Raw genomic sequence first — 20,230 nt, forward strand, 5'->3', positions numbered from 1 at the left:
ACGGGAGGATCCCACATGCCGCGGAGCGGCTGGGCCCGTGAGCCATGGCCGCTGGGCCTGCGCGTCCGGAGCCTGTGCCCCGCAACGGGAGAGGCCCCAGCAGAGGGAGGCCCGCATACCACAAAAAAAAAAAAAAAAAAAAAAAAAAAAAAAAAAAAGCCCAGAAGAGGGACTTCCCTGACAGTCCAGCGGTTAAGCCTCCGCGCTTCCACTGCAGCGGGTGAGGGTTCGATCCCTGGTCGGGGACTTAAGATCCCACATGCTGCATGGTGCAGCCAAAAAAAAAAAAAAAAAAAACGAAAAACAAAACTCAGAACATTATCCACAGATAAACAGAGTAAATATCATTTTAATCACAACTGCAGAGGAGACATTGGTATTAAGTAAGAACAGTGCACGGAGGACTGGGGCTCTAGTTTTATAGGTGGCCAGTGCCTCAGTGAAGGTGACACCAAGTTAGTTCTGCTTCGAAGGGGGTGTAGGGGTGGAAGGAGCACGTGTCACAGGTTTGCTCGGGCACAAGGCATTTGGGAGTGACCTCGCCACTGGGAGGGGTTGGGGGAGCGGCCAGAGCTGGGACAGCCAGGCTGACCCCAGTCATTTGAGCGGGGAGGGCATCAGGTCAGGCTGCAGCCCCAGTGGAGGCAACTGGAGTAACAATCAAAATCCCAGGAGCTCCTGGTCATTAACTGTCCTGTGCCAAGGACTTCTTGTCTCTTTGTTTCTTACTTACTCTCATTTTCCCGTGTCATAGGTGAGGAAACTGAGGCTCTAGGATTAAGGAGTTTTCTAAGGTCCCAGAGCCTCCAGACTCCAGGACTGAAATCTGAGTCTGTCTGACCCAGCACACATGTAGCATCATACCGTCCCTTGGATGGGAAGCATGGGGACACCTATCCCTGAGAGCTCAGTGGGTGGGAGTGTGACTAACTGGGGGTTTGTCCCCGTCCCAGCCTGGGACCCCATCCCAGCCAGACCTGGCACCTGGAGGGGCTGTGCCTCACGATGGCCTGGACACTTCCTTCAAAGCCACAGCTGCCGTGTGTTGTCACAGGGGTCCTGGCGTGCCGAGTCCCTGGACTTAGGGGGCTGCACAGGCAAGTCCTACTTATTCATGAATTGGCCACCTCTCAAATCCCCACCTATAAAATCAGTTCCCCACCCGCTCAGGTAAGATCAGTGTCTCCCTGGTCAGACTGACTGCTGAAAATCTAACAATACCATATTACAGAAATGGAAGTTTAGCATAAGTTAATTTCAGAGTAAACTGCAGATCTTGCAGAAGGTCAGTGTGTCATGAAGACAGTGAAGGTGATGTGGGAGAGCTCCTGGTTCTCACATGTGGACAAAGGAGGCTCATTGGAGAGAGAAGGGGGGCGGGGCATGTGCTGAGTGTTTTAGAAAGGATTTGACTGTCAAACCATGAAGGCAGGCTCTGAGAAAATTGATGAAGCCCTCGAATGGTTTGCAAAAATGACCCTTCTGATTGTCTTGTTAAAAATAAAACACGAAGCAAAAAAGTATCAGTGTGGTTGGTCAGAAAAAGTACACACAGAACAAAGCAAAAAACATTCGTTTCATTTTTTTATTCTTTAGAACAAATTAGAACATGGTTATAATTGCATGTTCTTATCCTAAATGTTATCAAATGAACACAAAATAGACATAGTCTAATTTTAGTCCCATTTTTTTCCAAGGTAAAGACCCAATCAGATATTTTTCTGTCCACACCACCCTTCAGCCAAATCATTTGCTGTGAAGTGATGGCCCTTGTTCAAATGGATTTGCTATAAAATTACCAACCACCATCCCGCCTGGTCCCTGTACCAGATATTCTCAATTAACTAGGACCCATTCTTATTTCAGTCTGACAAAAGAAACTAGATTGAGGAGGTTTTGGCAGGTGGTTTGCAGTTCTTTAGCAGATGGAAAGAGTTTGTGTTTTGCCTAATCACGCCCTGATATATATTCTCACTGGTCTCAGAGAAATTCTCCCAGGGGAATAATGTCTGCCTTGCTTCTAGTTGCTTTCGAAATTATGGCCCAGAGACCATAAGTTTTTTCTTGCCTCCTAATGATTTTGAGATTTTATTTAGTACGGTTTTAATATTTATCAGCTAAAGCTGGTTCAGACCACCGATATCTGAATACTTAATAGAACTATCTAATGCTTTAGAAAAAGTGCACACAGTACCAGAGTTATACACTATCAGAGGCACCTTGTCTCTTTTTGGTTTTAGGCAGCATAAAAAGTATCCATCACTTCCCTAATCACCAAAAAGCAGCCCTACAACCAGGGAGAAAGCTCAGGATTCAGCAAGGCAAGATGGGCTTGGCATTCAGGGTACAGGCTGGGAATATGGCAGCCTCTTAAAACACATTTTGCCTGATTTTTTTCTCAGTGGACTTTATTTTTCAGAACAGTTTTAGCTTTATAGAAATGCCTGATTCATTTCACAGTGCAGTTTTAACTCCTAGATTTTTTTTCCCCTCTCTCTGCAGACGTCGCCTCATCTCCCAGAGATCGTCCTTGGAGACCCTGGAAGATATTGAGGAGAACGCTCCTCTGCGGAGGTAAGTTTTCGGGTTGCATTTATGTGTGTGTGAATGGCCTGCAATACAAGGTGGCAGGCAAAGTTTGAATTTTTTTTTTTTAGTTTTTGATCTACAGAATTAAATTCTAAAAATGACAATCTGATCCCCAGACTCCGTTTGGAAACCCCAGCCCTTTCCAACATTAGAACTAGAACACGATGAAATCCCAATTATGTATCAGAATAGCCCAGTTTGCATGTGAATTCAGGTGCGGTTACCTGTTCCTTTTGAAAATTGCCGCTTGATGAAGAAGAGCGCGTCACTTGCCCCGGCTTTCCCAGGTGCGGTGACACAGTAACCACAGTCCCCGACTTCATTAGCAGGTGCCACGATGTTCCTCCAGAGCCAGGTGCTGGGAAACTCAGGTAGGTCAGCTGTGAGTGCTCCCTTGGGGCTGAAAGCATTCCATTTCTCCCTCCAGATTAGAAAAGTGCTTTCGAAGCATCTTTTTTGGGGTGACAGCAGTTGCTGAGCTTTGCCGGGCCTCTGACTGGCAGCTCTCCTTCCTCTAATCTGCGCCTCGGTCCACCTGGCCCTCCTGGAGTTCAGGAGACACACACTGTGTCCCCTGCAGTCCTCACCACAGCCCCAGCTGAGCTGGCTGTGCAGGAGGAGCTGAGGCAAGACAGGACCTTGTGGGACGCTGTGGCTTTACAGGGGATGCGTGGCAGGCTGCAGATGGGGCAGAGCCGAGGGAGGGTGTGTGCTCTCGTGCCCTCGCACCAGCTCCTACGGGAACCCACATCTGCACCCTTCATGCATGCTTTGGCTGCTGGCCAGGAATTGGGAGTCCCCGGCTCCTCCCTTTGAGCCTGTGAGGATGCTGAGGTGGAGGGAGGCGTCTCCCTCTGGAGCCGGCTCCTTCCCTGCCTGGAGTTTCACCCACCCCCAACCCCCCACCCCCACCCCCGGTCACGGGTCTTGTCCACAGACCACCTGGATAAAGGGTGGAGCGTAGACAGGCCAGGACTGGTATCTGATTGGAAGCATCAGTAACTGTGAATCTCATCACCGACATCTTTCCAAAGAGAAAGTCAGGGCCAGACAGTCCGATTTCCACTTTTGAAGTCTTTTTGAAAACACACGTAGCCTCTGGGGCCATCTTAGGCTGATGGTGTGTGGCTGTGTGATCCGCGTGGCCTGGGTACAAGTGTTCTTCTGTCAGTCTCTATCAAGTGGCCCAAAATAATCAGCGAGCATCAGGGAGAAACGTTCTCCGGTGGCACCGAGTGGCTTTGGCATTTGAGTACAGTCAATGCCAATCAATGAACAGAACCGCAAAGGCCCTGGAGTTTGGAGAGGATGCAAGGAGCCGTGGTCGTTCGAGCAAAGTGGTAGCTGTGACCAAGGAAACCAGGTTAAAAAAAAGTCACAGGCTCTAAAATGTCACCTCGGGGATTCCAGGTGGTAAAGGGGGGCCAGAGAAGGAGCTGGGCACTGTGTTCCTGGTCATGTGCCCCATCACCCCTGTACCCTCCTTTCAGAATCTGCCCAGGCTGGTCCTCTACCCCTCAGTCCTGTGATAGCACAAATGGGCAGAGTAAAAATGGCTTCTCTGTCTTAACTGTAACTTCATCCAACCCTTACTTACAGAATGCTATACTTAATTTCCAACAAATCTTGTGTAAATATAAAGTTTAAAAAGTAAGTCTGAAACCAAGGGAGTTGGCAGTTTAAGAAGTCCTTATTTTCCCTAATGGACTTTTTTTTAATTGAAAAATTTCTGATATTTACTGCAGAAGCAAACTCACAGACATACAAAACAAATTTATGGTTACAAAAGGGAAAGGGGGTGGGGGAAGGATAAATTAGGAGTTTGGGATTAGCAGATACAAACTGCTATTATAAAATAAACAACAAGGTCCTATTGTATAGCACAGGGAACTGTATTCAATATTCTGTAATAAACCATAATGGAAAAGGATATATATATATATTTATGTATATATATATATATATATATATATATAACTGAATCACTTTACTGTACACCAGAAATTAACACAAAGTTGTAAATCAACTGTACTTCAATAAAAAATTCTGATATTTACTTAGAAACTTAATTGTTCCTAAGAAATAAAAATAGCAGAAGGGGCATTAGTTTGGGAGTCAGGGGACTTGAATTCTTGGCCTGATTCTTCTACCAACTGGTTTTGTGGCTTTGGAAATTCATTTACCTACTCTGGGGCCTCGGTTTTCCCACCTGTAAAATGGGAGGGGCAGATCAGCTGATCTCTGTCCTTTCCAGATCCCCGATTCTGTGAAATGATTGTACCAGTAATGATGCTGAAGTGTTTTGGGAACTGCGGGGGCGGAAGGCTATTAGCCCAACTTGCTTTTAAACTCAGCACTAGAACGAACGGCTCCAAGGCATCTATTAAAAACCTTTTGCATAATTAAGTGTATCCCGTAATCAGTGCTAACAAGAAAGAGCTAATCTTTCATTAAATTAGTTTTCAGTTTAATTCTATCTTAATTTAATTTTGCATCACTTAAAATGTATGGCTTTAAATGGGTATTTTTACACGTCAATGCAGGTGGCTTTGAAATTAATTCCTTCTTCGCTTAACCTGTCATAACCTGAGGGTTTAGTCTTCCAGTAGTTTCCTTGGCAATTGTTGTTAATGCCGCAGTTCTCTTAAAGCGTTTCTTAGGTGGGGGTGGTGGAGGCTGAATGCTTAAAAAAACGCAAGACAACAAACAACTTGCTGATCGAAGGGCTATATCAGTAGCATATGCAGTTAGAATTGGATGCTGGTATCCAAAGAAAGCACCTCTGTTATCTTTTTAAAAGTCTTGCTTTTCTCTTGCACATCACAGGTTAGCTTCCTGTATCCACCTTGAACTCCAAGGACTGAGCATTTGCAATGAGAGGCTTTAGACTGGGGTTTTCCACTTTGCCTGGTGGTTACCTGGTATCCCAGAAATAAGGACCTAGGATGTCTCTGTTAGGCGTCCAGAAAAACCTCAGTTCAGCTTCAGCAAATGCGGCAGCCGTCACCACCTGCCCCAGTTTCCAGCCTGTCTCAGTTGATGTGTGCGGGCTGCTGTGCCATTAAGTAATTATTGGTGCCGAAAGCCACCTGTGCCCCTTTTGCCAACTTCCGATTTCAGCAGAAGGCTGGGAGATTTTGTGCCCAAACCTGAGGGTAACAGCAGATCTTTCTGCAGGTGTGGAGGCAGGGAGCAGCTTGGGGTCTTAGGAAGGTACCCTCACAGTCTAGCTCTTAGCCCACTGCCCTCAGACTGGGGGGCCCAGGAAGCTCTGCATTTTGGGGGGAAGCTGGGTAAGGATGTGAGGATGCTGCTGAACAACGGTCCAGCAACCAATGATAGCACACATTTATGCCTTCAAGGATTCTCCTCTCTGCAGTGACTACATAGTTCTAGAACCTTCTGCTGTGTGTGAGAGAGACAGTTGGGGACCTTGGGTGGCCTGCAGACTCTAACAGTCATTCTGGAGGTAGAATAGAGGCAGTTTGAGGTGCCGGGTCTGCTTCCAGAGAGCTGCCCCAGGAAGGCTGAGTGAGGCTGAATCTTCTTGGACCCCAGGAAGGCTGAATCTGGGTTCGGAGGCTTGGAGTAGGGAGGGGGATTAGTGGGTGCTTTTCCCTATTCAAACCCTTTCTGAGGCCCACAGGAAGCATCTACAAAATGCCCTCAGGCAGGGTTCTGCACGTCGTTTTTTAAATAAATAAATTTATTTATTTATTTATTTTTGGCTGTGTTGGGTCTTCGTTGCTGAGCACGGGCTTTCTCTAGCTGCGGCGAGCGGGGGCTACTCTTTATTGCGGTGCGCGGGCTTCTCATTGCGGTGGCTTCTCTTGTTGCGGAGCACGGGCCCTAGGCGCGTGGGCTTCAGTAGTTGTGGTACACAGGCTCAGTAGTTGTGGCGCACGGGCTTAGTTGCTCCACGGCATGTGGGGTCTTCCCGGACCAGGGCTCGAACCCGTGTCCCCGGCGTTGGCAGGCAGATTCTTAACCGCTGCGCCACCAGGGAAGTCCCTCTGCACGTCTTTAAAAGAATCTATTTAAAACCAAGAATTCAGGACCCTTAGTAAGGGCTGTGGTTTTCAGAATACAGGAGGCAAACAGTAACAAAATATACACCCTTTGTAGTTAAAGGTTTTAATAATAATCACACACTTGAAATGTGTATATGAATGTGTGTACATATGTATGAATGTGAATATTTGTATATGAATGTGTCACTTGACACTGTATGAAGCTCTTGTAGAAATCATCACGTTTAATCCTCACAACATCTCCAGGGAGGGGGTCTGAAATATTACTAGTGATAGGTCAATAGGGTTGGTAGTGAGTTTGTGGTGGATGCTGGGAGGGCCACTCAGGCTGTGGCCGTGTGCTGTGAACCCTGCTCTGGTGGAATGGACATGACTGGCAGGGGGCCTTCCTTCCTCTAGATCCAAGGCCCAGGGAACCCCATTTCCCTGATGAAAGCCACCAGATACTTGCTACCATGTCTTTGCTTTGACCTGCACTCATTCACTTTACTATATATTTTTTTCACGTTAAATTACATTTTAAGGTGCTGTTTCTTAAGGAAAAAAAAATTATTTTCAGCACTCTCTGGGAAAGGGCTTGTTGGAAGACTGGCCCTTACTTGAGGGCAGGTAAGGGGGTTTGGGAGCTGTACACCTAGCCTAGCCCAGGGCTATCCCCCAATTTCCCTTGAGGGGAGCCCTTGGAGGAAAGTAAAGATTCAAGCTGCCAGGCAGGTCTGTGATGCTTCCCATTCCCTAATCCTTTGCCAATGGGCCCACACACCCCACCTGCCCTCAACTGTACCTCCTCGTTGGGTCATCTTGTTATTCTCTTACCTGAAGCCTCAAACTTTACAAGTGACTGAACTCGGGAGATGGCCTGGACCTTAGTGTGGTTTTGGGAAGCCGGGCACTGCTTCTCTGGAACTCGCTCTCTGAAGCATAAGGTCTCAGGCACCCACGTCTGATGCCAGGAGCCAGCCCTCGGGGTCCATGGTCAGAAAGGTAAACAAAAAAATTTGGTAGCAAAACCCCAACTAGAAAAGTCATTGCTCCCTCTCACAATACAACACCAAACTTCAGATTCTCAGTTGCTGGGATTTTTTGCTTTTTTCCTACTTGTTATTGCAGTTGTATATCTTAGAATTTGCCAGGTACTTTTGAAAAAATATACACAAATAAGATCTTTTCAGCCTGTGGTCTGTTCTGTCATTCCTGTAGTGCAAACACATGTTGTATATTCTAGGAAAAATTAATTGGAATCCAAGTCAGTTTGTTCAACAAATATTTATTTTAAATTTATCTTAAAAAAAAAAACCCAGCCACTAGCTGGATCTCAGTCTCTGATTCTCATTCAAAGTAAAGCTGCGACTTCCAGGCAGAGCCAAGTTGAATGTTGAGGCAATAGTCCAGGTAATTCAGGCCAGAGTCCTGCTACAGAAGAAAAATGATTCAGGGTTGTTTTTAAACTGAATTTTCCAGTGTTTTTCCCCCCTCTGGATTCTTTAAATTTACAGTTTTCTGTTCCCGTTACCTGTGTTGATACAGGAGGATTCTTTTTAAGATGACTGGAACAAATAATGTCTTTGGAATTCGTGTAGGTTATGTTATTGTAACTGAGGACAATAGTTTTCATTAGCTGGCTCTTCAGAGACCCATATAAATTATTATCAGTATTATCCAGGAAGTTGTCTGTCGTTGGGTTTGTTTTTTTTTTTTTAACATCTTTATTGGCGTATAATTGCTTTACAATGGTGTGTTAGTTTCTGCTTTACAACAAAGTGAATCAGCTGTACATATACATATATCCCCATATCCCCTCCCTCTTGCGTCTCCCTCCCCGCCCTCTAGGTGGTCACACAGCACCGAGCTGATCTCCCTGTGCTATGCGGCTGCTTCCCACTAGCTATCCACCCTACGTTTGGTAGTGTATATATATACGTCCATGCCACTCTCTCGCTTCATCGGGTTTTTTTTTTTTTAAAGCTTCCTTGCTTCCAGCCATGTAGTCCTCATTATCCTTGCGGTGACCCAAACCATTTGAGTCTGGTCTTTCCTTCCTGTCTTTGTGTGGAGATGTCTCAGCTGTCCACAGGCAACTGACTGTGTTTTCGAAATGGCTTTATTTTTCAGATGTCGTACTCTCTCAGGTTCGCCCAGACCAAAGAACTTTAAGAAGATTCATTTTATCAAGAATATGCGGCAACACGATACCAGGAATGGCAGGTATCATACTAACAAAAGCTGCCCCCATCCTCCCTGCTGTAGGAGGGGGTGGGTCCAGTGGGGAAGGGAAGAGGGGACCCTTTGAATGGCCAGACCTCACAGAGTGAAGCCCACTGTTAAGATGAACAGAATCTCATGTAACCTTCCCTAACAGGCTACTATTTCTACCTCACTCCTGCCAGAATCATCCAAAGAAGTTTATAGAAAATACTGCTCTCTAATGGCAACCAAAGGCTTAGTTTTTTAGACTAACTGAAACTGAATTTTTAATAGTACTGAAGTATATTTTTATTAGGAAATTTTGAACAGAAAAACAGTTGAGTTTTTTGGGTGTTTTGTTGTTGTTGTTGTTGTTTCTTTTTCTGCTTTTTTGGGTTTTGTTTTCTTTTTTCACCAGGGCTCTGCGCCCTGGTCAGTCAATATCCTGCCAGATCTGCACCTGAAGTCGGGTTTGGCTCTCTCTCTGATGATTTTCATTAAGAGGGGAGAATCACGACTTTGCCAGCAGATTCTCCCTGGGCGCCAATTCAGATTCCTAGGCCTGCTGAAGTACGTCTGGAGCATGTGTTTCTCCAGCAAAGAGTTGCTCTTTTGGAAAAGGCTGTTAAATGAAAATTATGGTTAAATGTATATGACCTTGGTATTAAAACCTTCCTGGTGACAAGTGGATGTGAATCCTTGTTGCCGGCATTGCTTATAATTGAACGGCGAAGCCCATTCATGGCAGCCTCACAGCAACGCTGGGAACAGGGCTCCAAGACCTCTTGGGGTCCCCTGATGCTCTGTGCTCCTGGGGGTGGCTCTTCTCCACCAACCTGTGACCTGGATCATAGTTAGAGACGCATCCCAGAGCAGAGTTCCTGCCCCAAGACCATTTCGTTTGATCTCCTCCTGATTTACAGAAACTCATATGGGCCCCACTAATACTCTCTAATCTATACCAAATGAAAATTGCTAAAAAGTTAGACTCATGGCATGATTAAGGCCCAGCATTACTAAATTTGGTGTAAAATACACTGTACAACCTGAATAACTAACAATTACAGTATTTAAAGACTTGTTTTCTTCAAGTTTTTAAACCTCACTTGAATAGAGAACATAATTTTATAGCTATTCAACGATTTTAGAATGGCCAAATTGAACTCTCCCATCAAATAATTTTTACTTACTCAGTATGTATTCCTATTTTAAGTACAGAGCTTTTAGTTAAAATGAACCCAACTGTCATCTGTGAAATAGAATACCCTGAGTTTCTTTCTCTCACCCTCTCACTGTCACAATTATTGTGTCTTATTCATTTAACCACCATGTTTTTCTTTTCTTTTGTGGCTCTTACTGAATCTGAACCTCACTTATGCCATTTTTAGTATAATTACTCATCATTTATGTATGTTGGTGTTTTTGTCCATAATCTCTTGAACCATAAAATAAATATAGAGAGCCTCGGCTTCCTAAATAAAATCAATGACAAAACCAAAAAGTGGGCCAAGTTAATGGTATTCCCCACTTCTCAATGCTGTTGAGGACACAAAGTCAGAAAATCAATCACCTGGCATGGTTTGTAGTGAGAGGATGCAGTTAATAAAAGATTTGGACTAATGGGATCACAGTGTATAGTATATTCCGAAGCCGCCTTCCCCGGCACACCCTTGACCCTGGAACAACGTCAACAGTCCAGAAAGCATGCAGTTGCTGGCAGTTTTGCTGGGGAATTTTCAGAGGGAACCAGGAGGGACTGTTAGCTTATCTGGAGATCTAAGAAATGGGCATTAGGGCAGGAAAGCAAGCTCTCAGCACAGGCTATATGTAATATAGGCAGTGGTGACAGCAGGTTGTACCTGCCTAGGTGAGAACTTCTTTTTCGGTGCCAGAGAAGATGAAAGGCCTAGAGATGCTCTCCTTCCTCCCTCTGGTTGATTTATTAGCAGGGATGGACTGTTCTCAGACAGATGAAAGAAAAACTCAGGAGGGCACCAGGAAGAAACTATGATTTCTGAGGTGACAGAAGGAAATTGTGGTCAGGAGCTGATGAATGGGAGGAGGGGACCCACCGCAGCCGGGCAGCAGGCGTGAGGTCGTCCTGCTGGAGGTGGCCAGGGACGGGGCTGAGCTCAGAGCTGCAGTGGTGGGTCGGAGGGGGCCTGGACATGCTCTCGGGAGGGAGGGACTGGGGTGATGCCTGGGGGTCTCTGATGCTCCCACCTCAGGCATGTGGGGTACACACACAACACCACACCAAAGGGGGCCTTCCTGCAGCCCACATGGGAGCCACTTGACTCAGGTTTGCCTGCCGTGTTGAGAGGAAAGAGGCTTTACTGAGAAGCCTGGAGATGTTCACTAAAGCACTTCAAAGGTCTGGACTGAGAACAGAGTGGCCTGAGTACTGGTGTGTCCGCCTCTTCCTGTGCTAGGGAAGACAGACTGAAAGGGGGCCTGCTGAGCCCCCCAGACCCGTGGGAGGCATCCTCCCAGCTGGGCAGGCTTGTCCCTACTCCAGCCCTGACTTCTGCCCGCTCACAGCTCTGCCCAGCTCCAGAGTCTCCTCTTGACCTCCGGGCAGCACAGACCAGCCTCCTGGACAGCAGGCCGAACCCAGGGCCCGCTCACCGTTCTGGACCCGAAGACCTTGGTGTTGAGGTTCCCCCGCCTCCAAGCCTGCTGACCATGGGGCAGAGGCACTGGAGTCAAGGAGGACTTGGGCTCCGATCTCAGCAAGGACTAGAGCGCAGCATGGGAAATGAGTAGAGTGTCTGTTATAAGGTTCTAGCCTGACCTGACTGAGAGTTTTAAGCAAAATTTTGAGATAGAAAGGGAAAAAAATATTAAAACTGAGAACCAAATACAATAAAAGACAATACTTGTGTCACTGAAGAAACAAAAAGTCCAAGTTAACCTCATGATCCGTAATATCAAGGTAGCTACTTAGAAATAAACCTCGGGGCCCCAGCCGGTCCATGCTCACCCACTTCATTCTGTGACATTAGACCAAGTCCAACGGCACGAGAAGCAGAGGTGAGCCTCTTCCATAGAAGGTGTGGCTCCGATGGAGGATGGAGCCCGCTTTAAGTGAGAACCGTCTTCCTCTGTCTGGAATCGGTGCATTCTATGAGGCTGGCACTGCGGACCTGCCAGAAGGCTTTGTGTCGGATCAAGAGCAGAGAACCATGCTGAGAGCATGTGGGACTCGGGCTGCAGACCCTCGGGCAGGAGGAGCGAAGAAGGACAGAGCCTGGACACAGACGACAAATTCCGTGGTGGGAGCTGCAGCTCTGCTGTTAGAACCAGATGGCATGATGGGTTCCTCCCTGGCTGGCGGGTGTTTCATCTCCCAGCAGATGGGGCAGGTGGTGAGGGAGCTGTCACCCTCTAGGTCTACTTCTGCCTTAACACGAAGACAGGCTGGTGATGGGTTGGCCATGTTGGACTTGATAGTTACGAAAAGAAAGCAATGCTTGTCTGGGTTTTAGGAAGACAGATCTCAGAAGGTTCAGACTGAGAAGTGGATTATTGTGGCTGCATCCATATTGCCAAAAGGGATTATAAAATTAAGAGTAACATAAAGTGATGATGGGTAACATTTATTGAGTGCTTCCTGGGTACCAGGCTCTAAGTACTTCATAAGCTTTGTTTCATTAACTCATCTCAATGGGTATTTGTTGAGTAAATTAAGGCAGAGACCTTCTATTTTATGTTTCTTCCAGTTTTATTGAGCTATAATTGACTTACAGCACTGTATAAGTTTTAAAGTGTACAACATAATCATGTGACTTACACACATCATGAAATGGTTACCCCAATAAGTTTAGGAAGCATCCATCATCTCATATAGATTGAAAGTAAAAGAAAAAGAGAAAACGTGGTTTTTTTCCTTGTGATGAGACCTCCCAGGATCCACTCTTAACAACTTTCATACATAACACACAGCAGTGTTAATTATATTTATCATGTTGTACATTTCATCCCTAGTATTTATCTCATAACTGGAAGTGTGTACCTTTTGACTGCCTTCATCCAACTCCCCCTCTCTCCACCCCCTGGAGAGACCTTTTAAATGAGTTCAGTCTTCAGGACTATAGTTTGAAGGATGGAGAGACTTTAGAAATAAAAATAATCCTTGAAACAGCCTCATGAGGAAGGTATTGCTACTGTTGTGTTGGGCGGAATAATGTCCCCCAAAGATGTCACTGTCCTATTCTCAGGACCTGTGGCTATGTCAGGTACATGGCAAGGGGGACTTAAAGTTGCAGATGGAGTTGAGATTGCTGATCAGTTGCCCTTAAAATAGTAGCGGGATTATCTTGGATGGTCTGGGTGGGCCCAGTGTAATCACAAGGGTCCTTAAAAGCAGAAGAGGGAGGCAGGAGAGTCATTGTTGGAGTGATGTGATGTGAGGACTCAACTGCCCATTGCTGGCTTTGAAGGTTGAGGAAGGGGCCATGAGCCAAGGGCTGCGGCAGCCCCAAAGCTGGAAAAGGCGAGAAGACAGATTCTCCTTTCAAACCTCCAGTGGGAAGCAGCTCCAAACACCTTGATTTTAGCCCCATGAGACCCATTTCAGAGTCCTGACGTCCAGAATTGTAAGATAATTTTGTGTTGATTTAAGACCCTAACTTTGTCGCAATTTATCACTGCAGCCATAGGAAACTAAAACACTCATCATTTCAGTTTACAAAGGAGGAAACTAGAGCACGTGGCTAGAAAGTGGGGGGTGGAGTCCAGATTCAGACATCAGATTCCGAGTGGGAACCCTCATATGTTGCTGGTGGGAATGTAAAATGGTCCAGCCACTATGGAAAACATTTGGCAGTTCCTCCAAAAGTTAAACATAAAACTACCATATGACCCAGCAATTCCACTGGCAGGTGTACCTAAAAAATTGAAAAGAGGAATTCAAACAGGTACTTTCACATCAATGTTCATGGTATTATCATTCACAATAGCCAAAAGGTGGAAACAACCCAAGTGTCCATCAACAGATTGTGGATAAACAAAAGTGGTATATACATACAGAGGAATATTATTCAGCCGTAAAAAAGAATGAACTACTGATACCTGCTGCAGTGTGTATGAATCCTGAGAAACATTATGCTGTTTGAAATAAGCCAGACCCACCCGGGACTTCCCTGGTGGTGCAGTGGTTAAGAATCCACCTGCCAATGTAGGGGACACAGGTTCAAGCCCTGGTCCGAGAAGATCCCACATGCCACGGAGGAACTAAGCCTGTGTGCCATAACTACTGAGCCAGCGAGCCACAACTACTGAGCCTGAGTACCGCAACTACCAAGCCCACACGCCTAGAGCTGGTGGTCCACAGCAAGAGAAGCCACCGCAATGAGAAGCCTGCACATCACAACGAAGAGTAGCCCCCGCTCGCCACAACTAGAGAAAGCCCACACACAGCAGTGAAGACCCAACGCAGCCAAAAATAAATAAATAAAATAAATTTATAAAAAAAAAAAAGGAAATAAGCCAGACCCAAAGGGCCAAACACAATATAAAAAAAAAAAAAAAAGGAAATAAGCCAGACCCAAAGGGCCAAACACAATATATGATTCCATTTATACAAAATATCCAGAATAGGTAAATCCATAGAGGCAGAAAGTAGACTAGAGGTTACCAAGGCCTGGGGGAAGGGGGACAGAGTTTCTGTTTGGGGCAGTGGAAAAGTTTTGGAAACAGATAGTGATGATGATTGCACAACATTGTGCATGTACGTGATGATACAAAATCGTACACCTATAAGTGGTTAAATGGCATATTTTATACTACATATATTTTGCCATAATAAAATAAAATAAAACACCAGTGATAGCCATGGGGCTTTTTGTTGTTTTTGTTGTTTTGTTTGTTTGTTTTGCAGGCCTCTCACTGCTGTGGCCTCTCCCGCTGTGGAGCACAGGCTCCAGACACGCAGGCCCAGCGGCCATGGCTCACGGGCCCAGCCGCTCCGCGGCATGTGGAATCCTCTCGTACCGGGGCACGAACCCGTGTCCCCTGCATCAGCAGGCGGACTCCCAACCGCTGTGCCACCAGGGAAGCCCCTAGCCATGGGGCTTTTAAAACCATATTCAGAAGAGGGAGGAAAGGGATGGTAAACTTCTTAGGGTTGATGGTACAAGGACAGAGCAGATGACAGCTGCTGGGCTAGCATTAGCATCTTTAACAAGTAGAACTATGAAGAAATGTAGACTGAACAAAGCAAGGTGCTGGGCACACAGGAGGTCCTCAGCAAGTGTTTGTGGAATAAATGAATGGAGAGGCCTTACATTCTGAATGTTTCAGTCTTCAGGACTAGATCAGGGAATGGAAAGAATTTAGAAATACAAATGATCTTTAAAGTGCCGGGGAGAATAAAAGAAGTTCTGAGTTGAATGCCAGGTTCACATTGCCTTTAAAAAGTGAAAAAGAGGGACTTCCCTGGTGGCACAGTGGTTAAGGATCTGCCTGCTGATACAGGGGACACGGGTTCCATCCCTGGTCCAGGAAGATCCCACATGCCGCGGAGCAACTAAGCCCGTGTGCCACAATTAATGAGCCTGTGCTCTAGAGCCTGTGAGCCACAACTACTGAGCCCACGTGCCACAACTACTGAAGCCCATGTGCCTAGAGCCCATGCTCCGCAACAGGAGAAGCCACCGCAGTGAGAAGCCCGCGCACCACAATGAAGAGTAGCCCCCGCTCGCCACAACTATAGGAAGCCCACGTGCAGCAATGAAGAGCCAACACAGCCACAAAAAAAAAAAAAGTCAAAAAGAGACTGAGGTGGTAGCAGAGGATAAGTTCTAATAATCGTAAACCAGCAAGCCTAGAGCTGATTGCTGGCAGAGTTCTGGAATGGATTGTTAAACAGATGGTTTGTGTGCTTTTAGAAAAGAATGGAGGTGGCCACAGCCAACATGGCTTCACTGAGAAAGAGTCATGTTAACTTCATCTCCTTATTGATGGAATAACTAGGCTAGTAAATTAGAGGACCTCCACATGGACATTTCTTGATTTCAGCAGAACATTAGACTGTTCCATATTATGGCATCTCCCAGGGATGCTGGGTGACTGTGCAGCTGGAGAACCTGCTGGCAGCTGAAGTGTGTTAGCCAAGCTTCGTCAGCCTGAAGGGAGCTTGGGAGGAAGAGCACGTGGTATGCCCTTGAGCATCAGCTCCTCTGCAGCATGAAGGCCAGTCAGCCTCGTGGTGGGCCCCGTGGAAGACCGAAAGCAGGAGGAGCAGGAGGCTGTGTTATAGCGGAGAACCAAGGCTCGGTTCCTTCAACAGCTCCCCGAGGTTAAACTTAGCAGGGATAAATGTAACAGAGGTAGATGATCAATTCCAGTACAGGGTACAGACTTTTCAGAAGTTCATGTGAAAAATATCTTGGAATTTAGATTTTGAACAATGTGCTCCATAGAGGCTAACGATGTGAGGTCACTACAGAGTGAGCTAATGTAGCTCGTCCTGATAGAAGGAGATAGCATCCCAGAAATGTATCACTTTTGCACCCAGCCAGGGTCAGTCGCATCTGTCGAGCTTCAATCTGCACGAGTGTCACGTTTTAGGACACTGGATTTGTATTAGGATGGCCCCATTGTTGGACTAGGATTTTCCAAGCCCCCCTCCCCATGGAGGGTGGGAGGCATGGCACATAGCAAATGGGAATAGCCATTCCGCCTCATTTCATTGAACCGCCTATGTGTAAATAGCCATTTTTCTGGAAGGAGACAAGTGCATCTGGATAGACGGCGCCTAATAAAGCAGTTCCTTAACTATGAAGAATGCAGTGATAACCTGTGTTCAGTCTTTCCAGCACCTAGGTGCTGACCTCTGCTCTGCACTGGGACTATTTTAAGTGATGAGATGTATCTGTACATAAAGCCTTGATCCTGTCTCATGGAGTTACAGGCTAGTCGGGGAGGCAGATGATAGACAAGTAAGTGTGTCCTATCAGAGATGGGATAGATGTGCTCTGGAGGAAAACTGAAGTCTCTGGGGCGGGGGCAGGGCATGTGCTGGGGCAAGACTCCACTGATGGAGAGACCTTTGAGCAGACCTGGGAAGGAGGTGAGGGAGCCAGCCCCGTGTGGTCCCAGCGGGGAAGAGCGTTCAAGGTGGACGGAACAGCAGTTGCAGAGGTGCTGAGGCCGGAACGCAAGGGCTGTGCCAGAGGAACCATAGGAAAGCCGTGTGGGTGGAAGAGAGGGAGCGAGGAGGGAGAGATGCACCCTGAGGAGTCCTGGGAGGGTGAATCGTGAAGATGTCCACTTTCACTGTGAGTGAGATGGGAGCTATGGAGGGTGCTAGGCGGACGACTGACGTGCTCTGGCTTGGCTTTGATCAGGAGCACTCTGGCCAACCAAAAATCAAGGGCAAGCATCACAGGTCTTCTTTTTTTTTTTTTAAGTCTTTATTGAATTTGTTACAATACTGCCTCTGTTCTATGCCTTGGTTTTTTGGCCCCGAGGCATGTGGGATCTCAGCTCCCCGACCAGGGATCGAACCCGCACCCCTTGCATTGGAAGGCGAAGTCTTCACCACTGGACCGCCAGGGAAGTCCCATAGGTCTTCTTTGGTAACCTTATTCTTATAGAAAATTAGAGGGGGTGTGTGTATTGTGTATTGTCTTCTAAAAGTGAATTAATTTTGATACGAAGTTCAGAAATGACCTGAGGTCTTGCAAAAACTGTTCACACATGTATAAGCAAACCCTTTGTCATGATAGAGAGGAGTCCAGGACCCCCTGCCTTAGCGTCTGGAGGGGGCCATTGAACATCTTGAGGATGGTGTTGGGGACTGGGAGCTGCCGCTTGGTTAGTAGAGAAGAGCCAGTCACCATTCACACTGATCTGCATCTTCACAGTGGGGCACCGGGGGCCCCCAAGTCTCCTGGGTTAACCGGAAGTAAAGACAGATCTCGGCCCTCGGCGAGGAGACACCCTTGAAAATGACAACCATTATGAGGCTAGCTAGTGCCAACAGAGAGCTGATTGCTGGCCAGGTAGATCTGAGTCATCAGAATGGAAGGTGAGCGTGAAGACTGAAGACTAGCCACTGGCCAAAGACACATTATGTCCAGTGACCCTCGTGGTCCTGTTAGGACAGGACCTTTCCTCTGGGCGCTTGTCTTTGAGAGCAGTGGAAGACAAGAGCTCTGGTTTCAAGTGGACGTCACCCTCCCTCAGGCATTACTTCACATCCTTTTGATGTCATCTGGTTTTCGAATGTCTGCCTTGAGCACAAGCGATGGCTGCCACTTGCACCGGAAGTGCCCCCTCCTGGGTCTGCCGTGAGAATCACTGCGTTCTGAACAGGAGAGAAGTGCTCTTTGCAGTGAGTGGACTGGTCTGTCTCATCCCTTGACAGGAGTTTTCAAAGAGACTTAAAAATATGTGAGATAATGGACAGAGCATCGAGCTCGAGGGCTGTCTCTTTAAAGGGTGAACTCAGTAGGAAAAACAAAAATATGAAAGATTCCCACAGCTTTTATCTACTTTGTAAAGTAAGATGGTTAAAAAAAAAAAGTTCAGCAACTGAAGTCAAGCTGTAGCCTTTCATTTTTATATTGAAAATTTTGGAGGGGACTGGGCGAATGGGTCATAACTAAATTACAACCTCGTTTGTCATCTCATCAGTTCTGATCTGTCAGCTTAGTTTAGTTTGAAAAATGAGTTGGAGGAAGTGGCACGTTCCAAAAAACAAAACAGCTAATTACCAACTCTAGATGGGCCTTCTAGAAAGAAGAAATATGTCATCGCCTTTTCTCTCTCCATCCAATTCGATAGATGTCGGGCATCTTCTGTGAGGTTCCCTGAAACATCTGCCTCTTCCCAAGCACGCATTTCTACTCCCAGAACTTTTATTTTTTTTCTTTTTGGCTGCGCCATGCGGCTTATAGGATCTCAGTTCCCCGACCAGGGATTGAACCCAGGCCACAGCAGTGAAAGCCCAGAATCCTAACCACTAGGCCACGAGAGAAGCGCCCCCCACCCCCAGAACTTTTGTTCTTTATTAGAAGACTAGAGGGCTTCCCTGGTGGCACAGTGGTTGAGAGTCCGCCTGCCGATGCAGGGGACATGGGTTCATGCCCGGGTCCGGGAGGATCCCACATGCCGCGGAGCGGCTGGGCCCGTGAGCCATGGCCGCTGAGCCTGCGCATCCGGAGCCTGTGCTCTGCAACAAGAGAGGCCACAGCAGTGAGAGGCCTGCGTACCGCAAAAAAAAAAACAAAAAAAAAAAACAATAAAAGACTAGAACCCTCCATCCCCCCAGCAGCAGGAGGCTGGCAGGGAATCATCTTTATCAGTATCATCATCGGTGTTTCTAACCAATTGTCAGCAAAACCTCGGTCCTGAAGGACAGCGAGTGGATAGACTTGAAGGAGCCTTAATAACCCCCAAACCTCACTGAGACTCCTGGGCACAGCCTGTTCTGTCACCGAAGTGGCCCCCAGAGCTGCTCTCAAACATGACTGCCCCATTGAATGTCCTCAGCTTCTTCCCTGGTGCCACAGGGGGAAGGAGGAGCTGGGCTGCAGACCCGGGGGCCCAGCTGGGGCTGGCACTGGGTCAGCACCATATGCAGGGTTTATTACGGTTTTATTATCTGTACCTCTTTAAGGAGCACGGAGGGTATGCTGGCTTTTTCTGTGACTCTGCATGAGGCTTTTGAGAGAAATTATTTTCAGTCATAAGCGACTGTGCTTGGTGCTTCTCCTGTGCAATGTACTGTGCTGAGAAGTGCTCGGCCTGGGAATGCTTGTTGCTTCTTTTCAACCAGTTTGATTTACAGGAAATAAAATGAGACACAGAAAAAAAAAAGGTTGAGAGGTTGGAGAGAACCTTCCCTTGGTGGTTCAGTTTCGACTCTCTGCTTGACGAGAGGGCCTGGGAGCCGGGGGGAGTCCAGACCTTGGTCCCCACCAGTGGTCCACAGCAGTCTGAGAAGAAAACCATCATTAGGGCCAGTAGATGGGCGGGGCTGGGGCCACGCTTAGGACACACTTAGGACCAGTGCTGTCCTAGAACAGCAAGGATGAGAGGGCTCCAGAGGGGACTTCTAATCTCTGGGACACCACGCTCAGCTTGTTTTCCTCCTTCCTACCTCCCTGTTATGGGCTGGATGGTATCCCCCAAAAATTCTTATGCTGAGCCCCAGCCCTCTGTACCTCAGAATGAGACCTTATTTGGAAATAGAGTTGTGGCAGATGTAATTAACTGGTTAAGATGAGATTGCACTGCAGCAAAGGAGACCATAAACAAGACGAAAAGACAGCCCTCAGAATGGGAGAAAATATTTGCAAATGAAGCAACTAACAAGGGATTAATCTCCAAAATTTACAAGCAGCTCATGCAGCTCAATATGAAAAAAACCAAACAACCCAATCCAGAAATGGGCAGAAGACCTAAAGAGACATTTC

The 20,230-nt window shown here is 46.9% G+C and overlaps 1 protein-coding gene across 1 annotated transcript in view; it reads left to right on the forward strand.

Annotated features, from left to right (window-relative positions):
- Positions 1-20,230, forward strand: part of CABLES1 (Cdk5 and Abl enzyme substrate 1) — a 107,839-nt gene that overhangs the window by 39,066 nt on the left and 48,543 nt on the right. The window contains exons 2-3 of the mRNA XM_007127221.3: positions 2,503-2,574; positions 8,733-8,825. Of these exons, the coding sequence (XP_007127283.2) occupies positions 2,503-2,574; positions 8,733-8,825 (165 nt within the window). The remainder of the gene's footprint in view (positions 1-2,502; positions 2,575-8,732; positions 8,826-20,230) is intronic.

Source organism: Physeter macrocephalus, chromosome 19 (assembly GCF_002837175.3).
Source record: "Physeter macrocephalus isolate SW-GA chromosome 19, ASM283717v5, whole genome shotgun sequence".
Lineage (NCBI taxonomy): Eukaryota > Metazoa > Chordata > Mammalia > Artiodactyla > Physeteridae > Physeter > Physeter macrocephalus.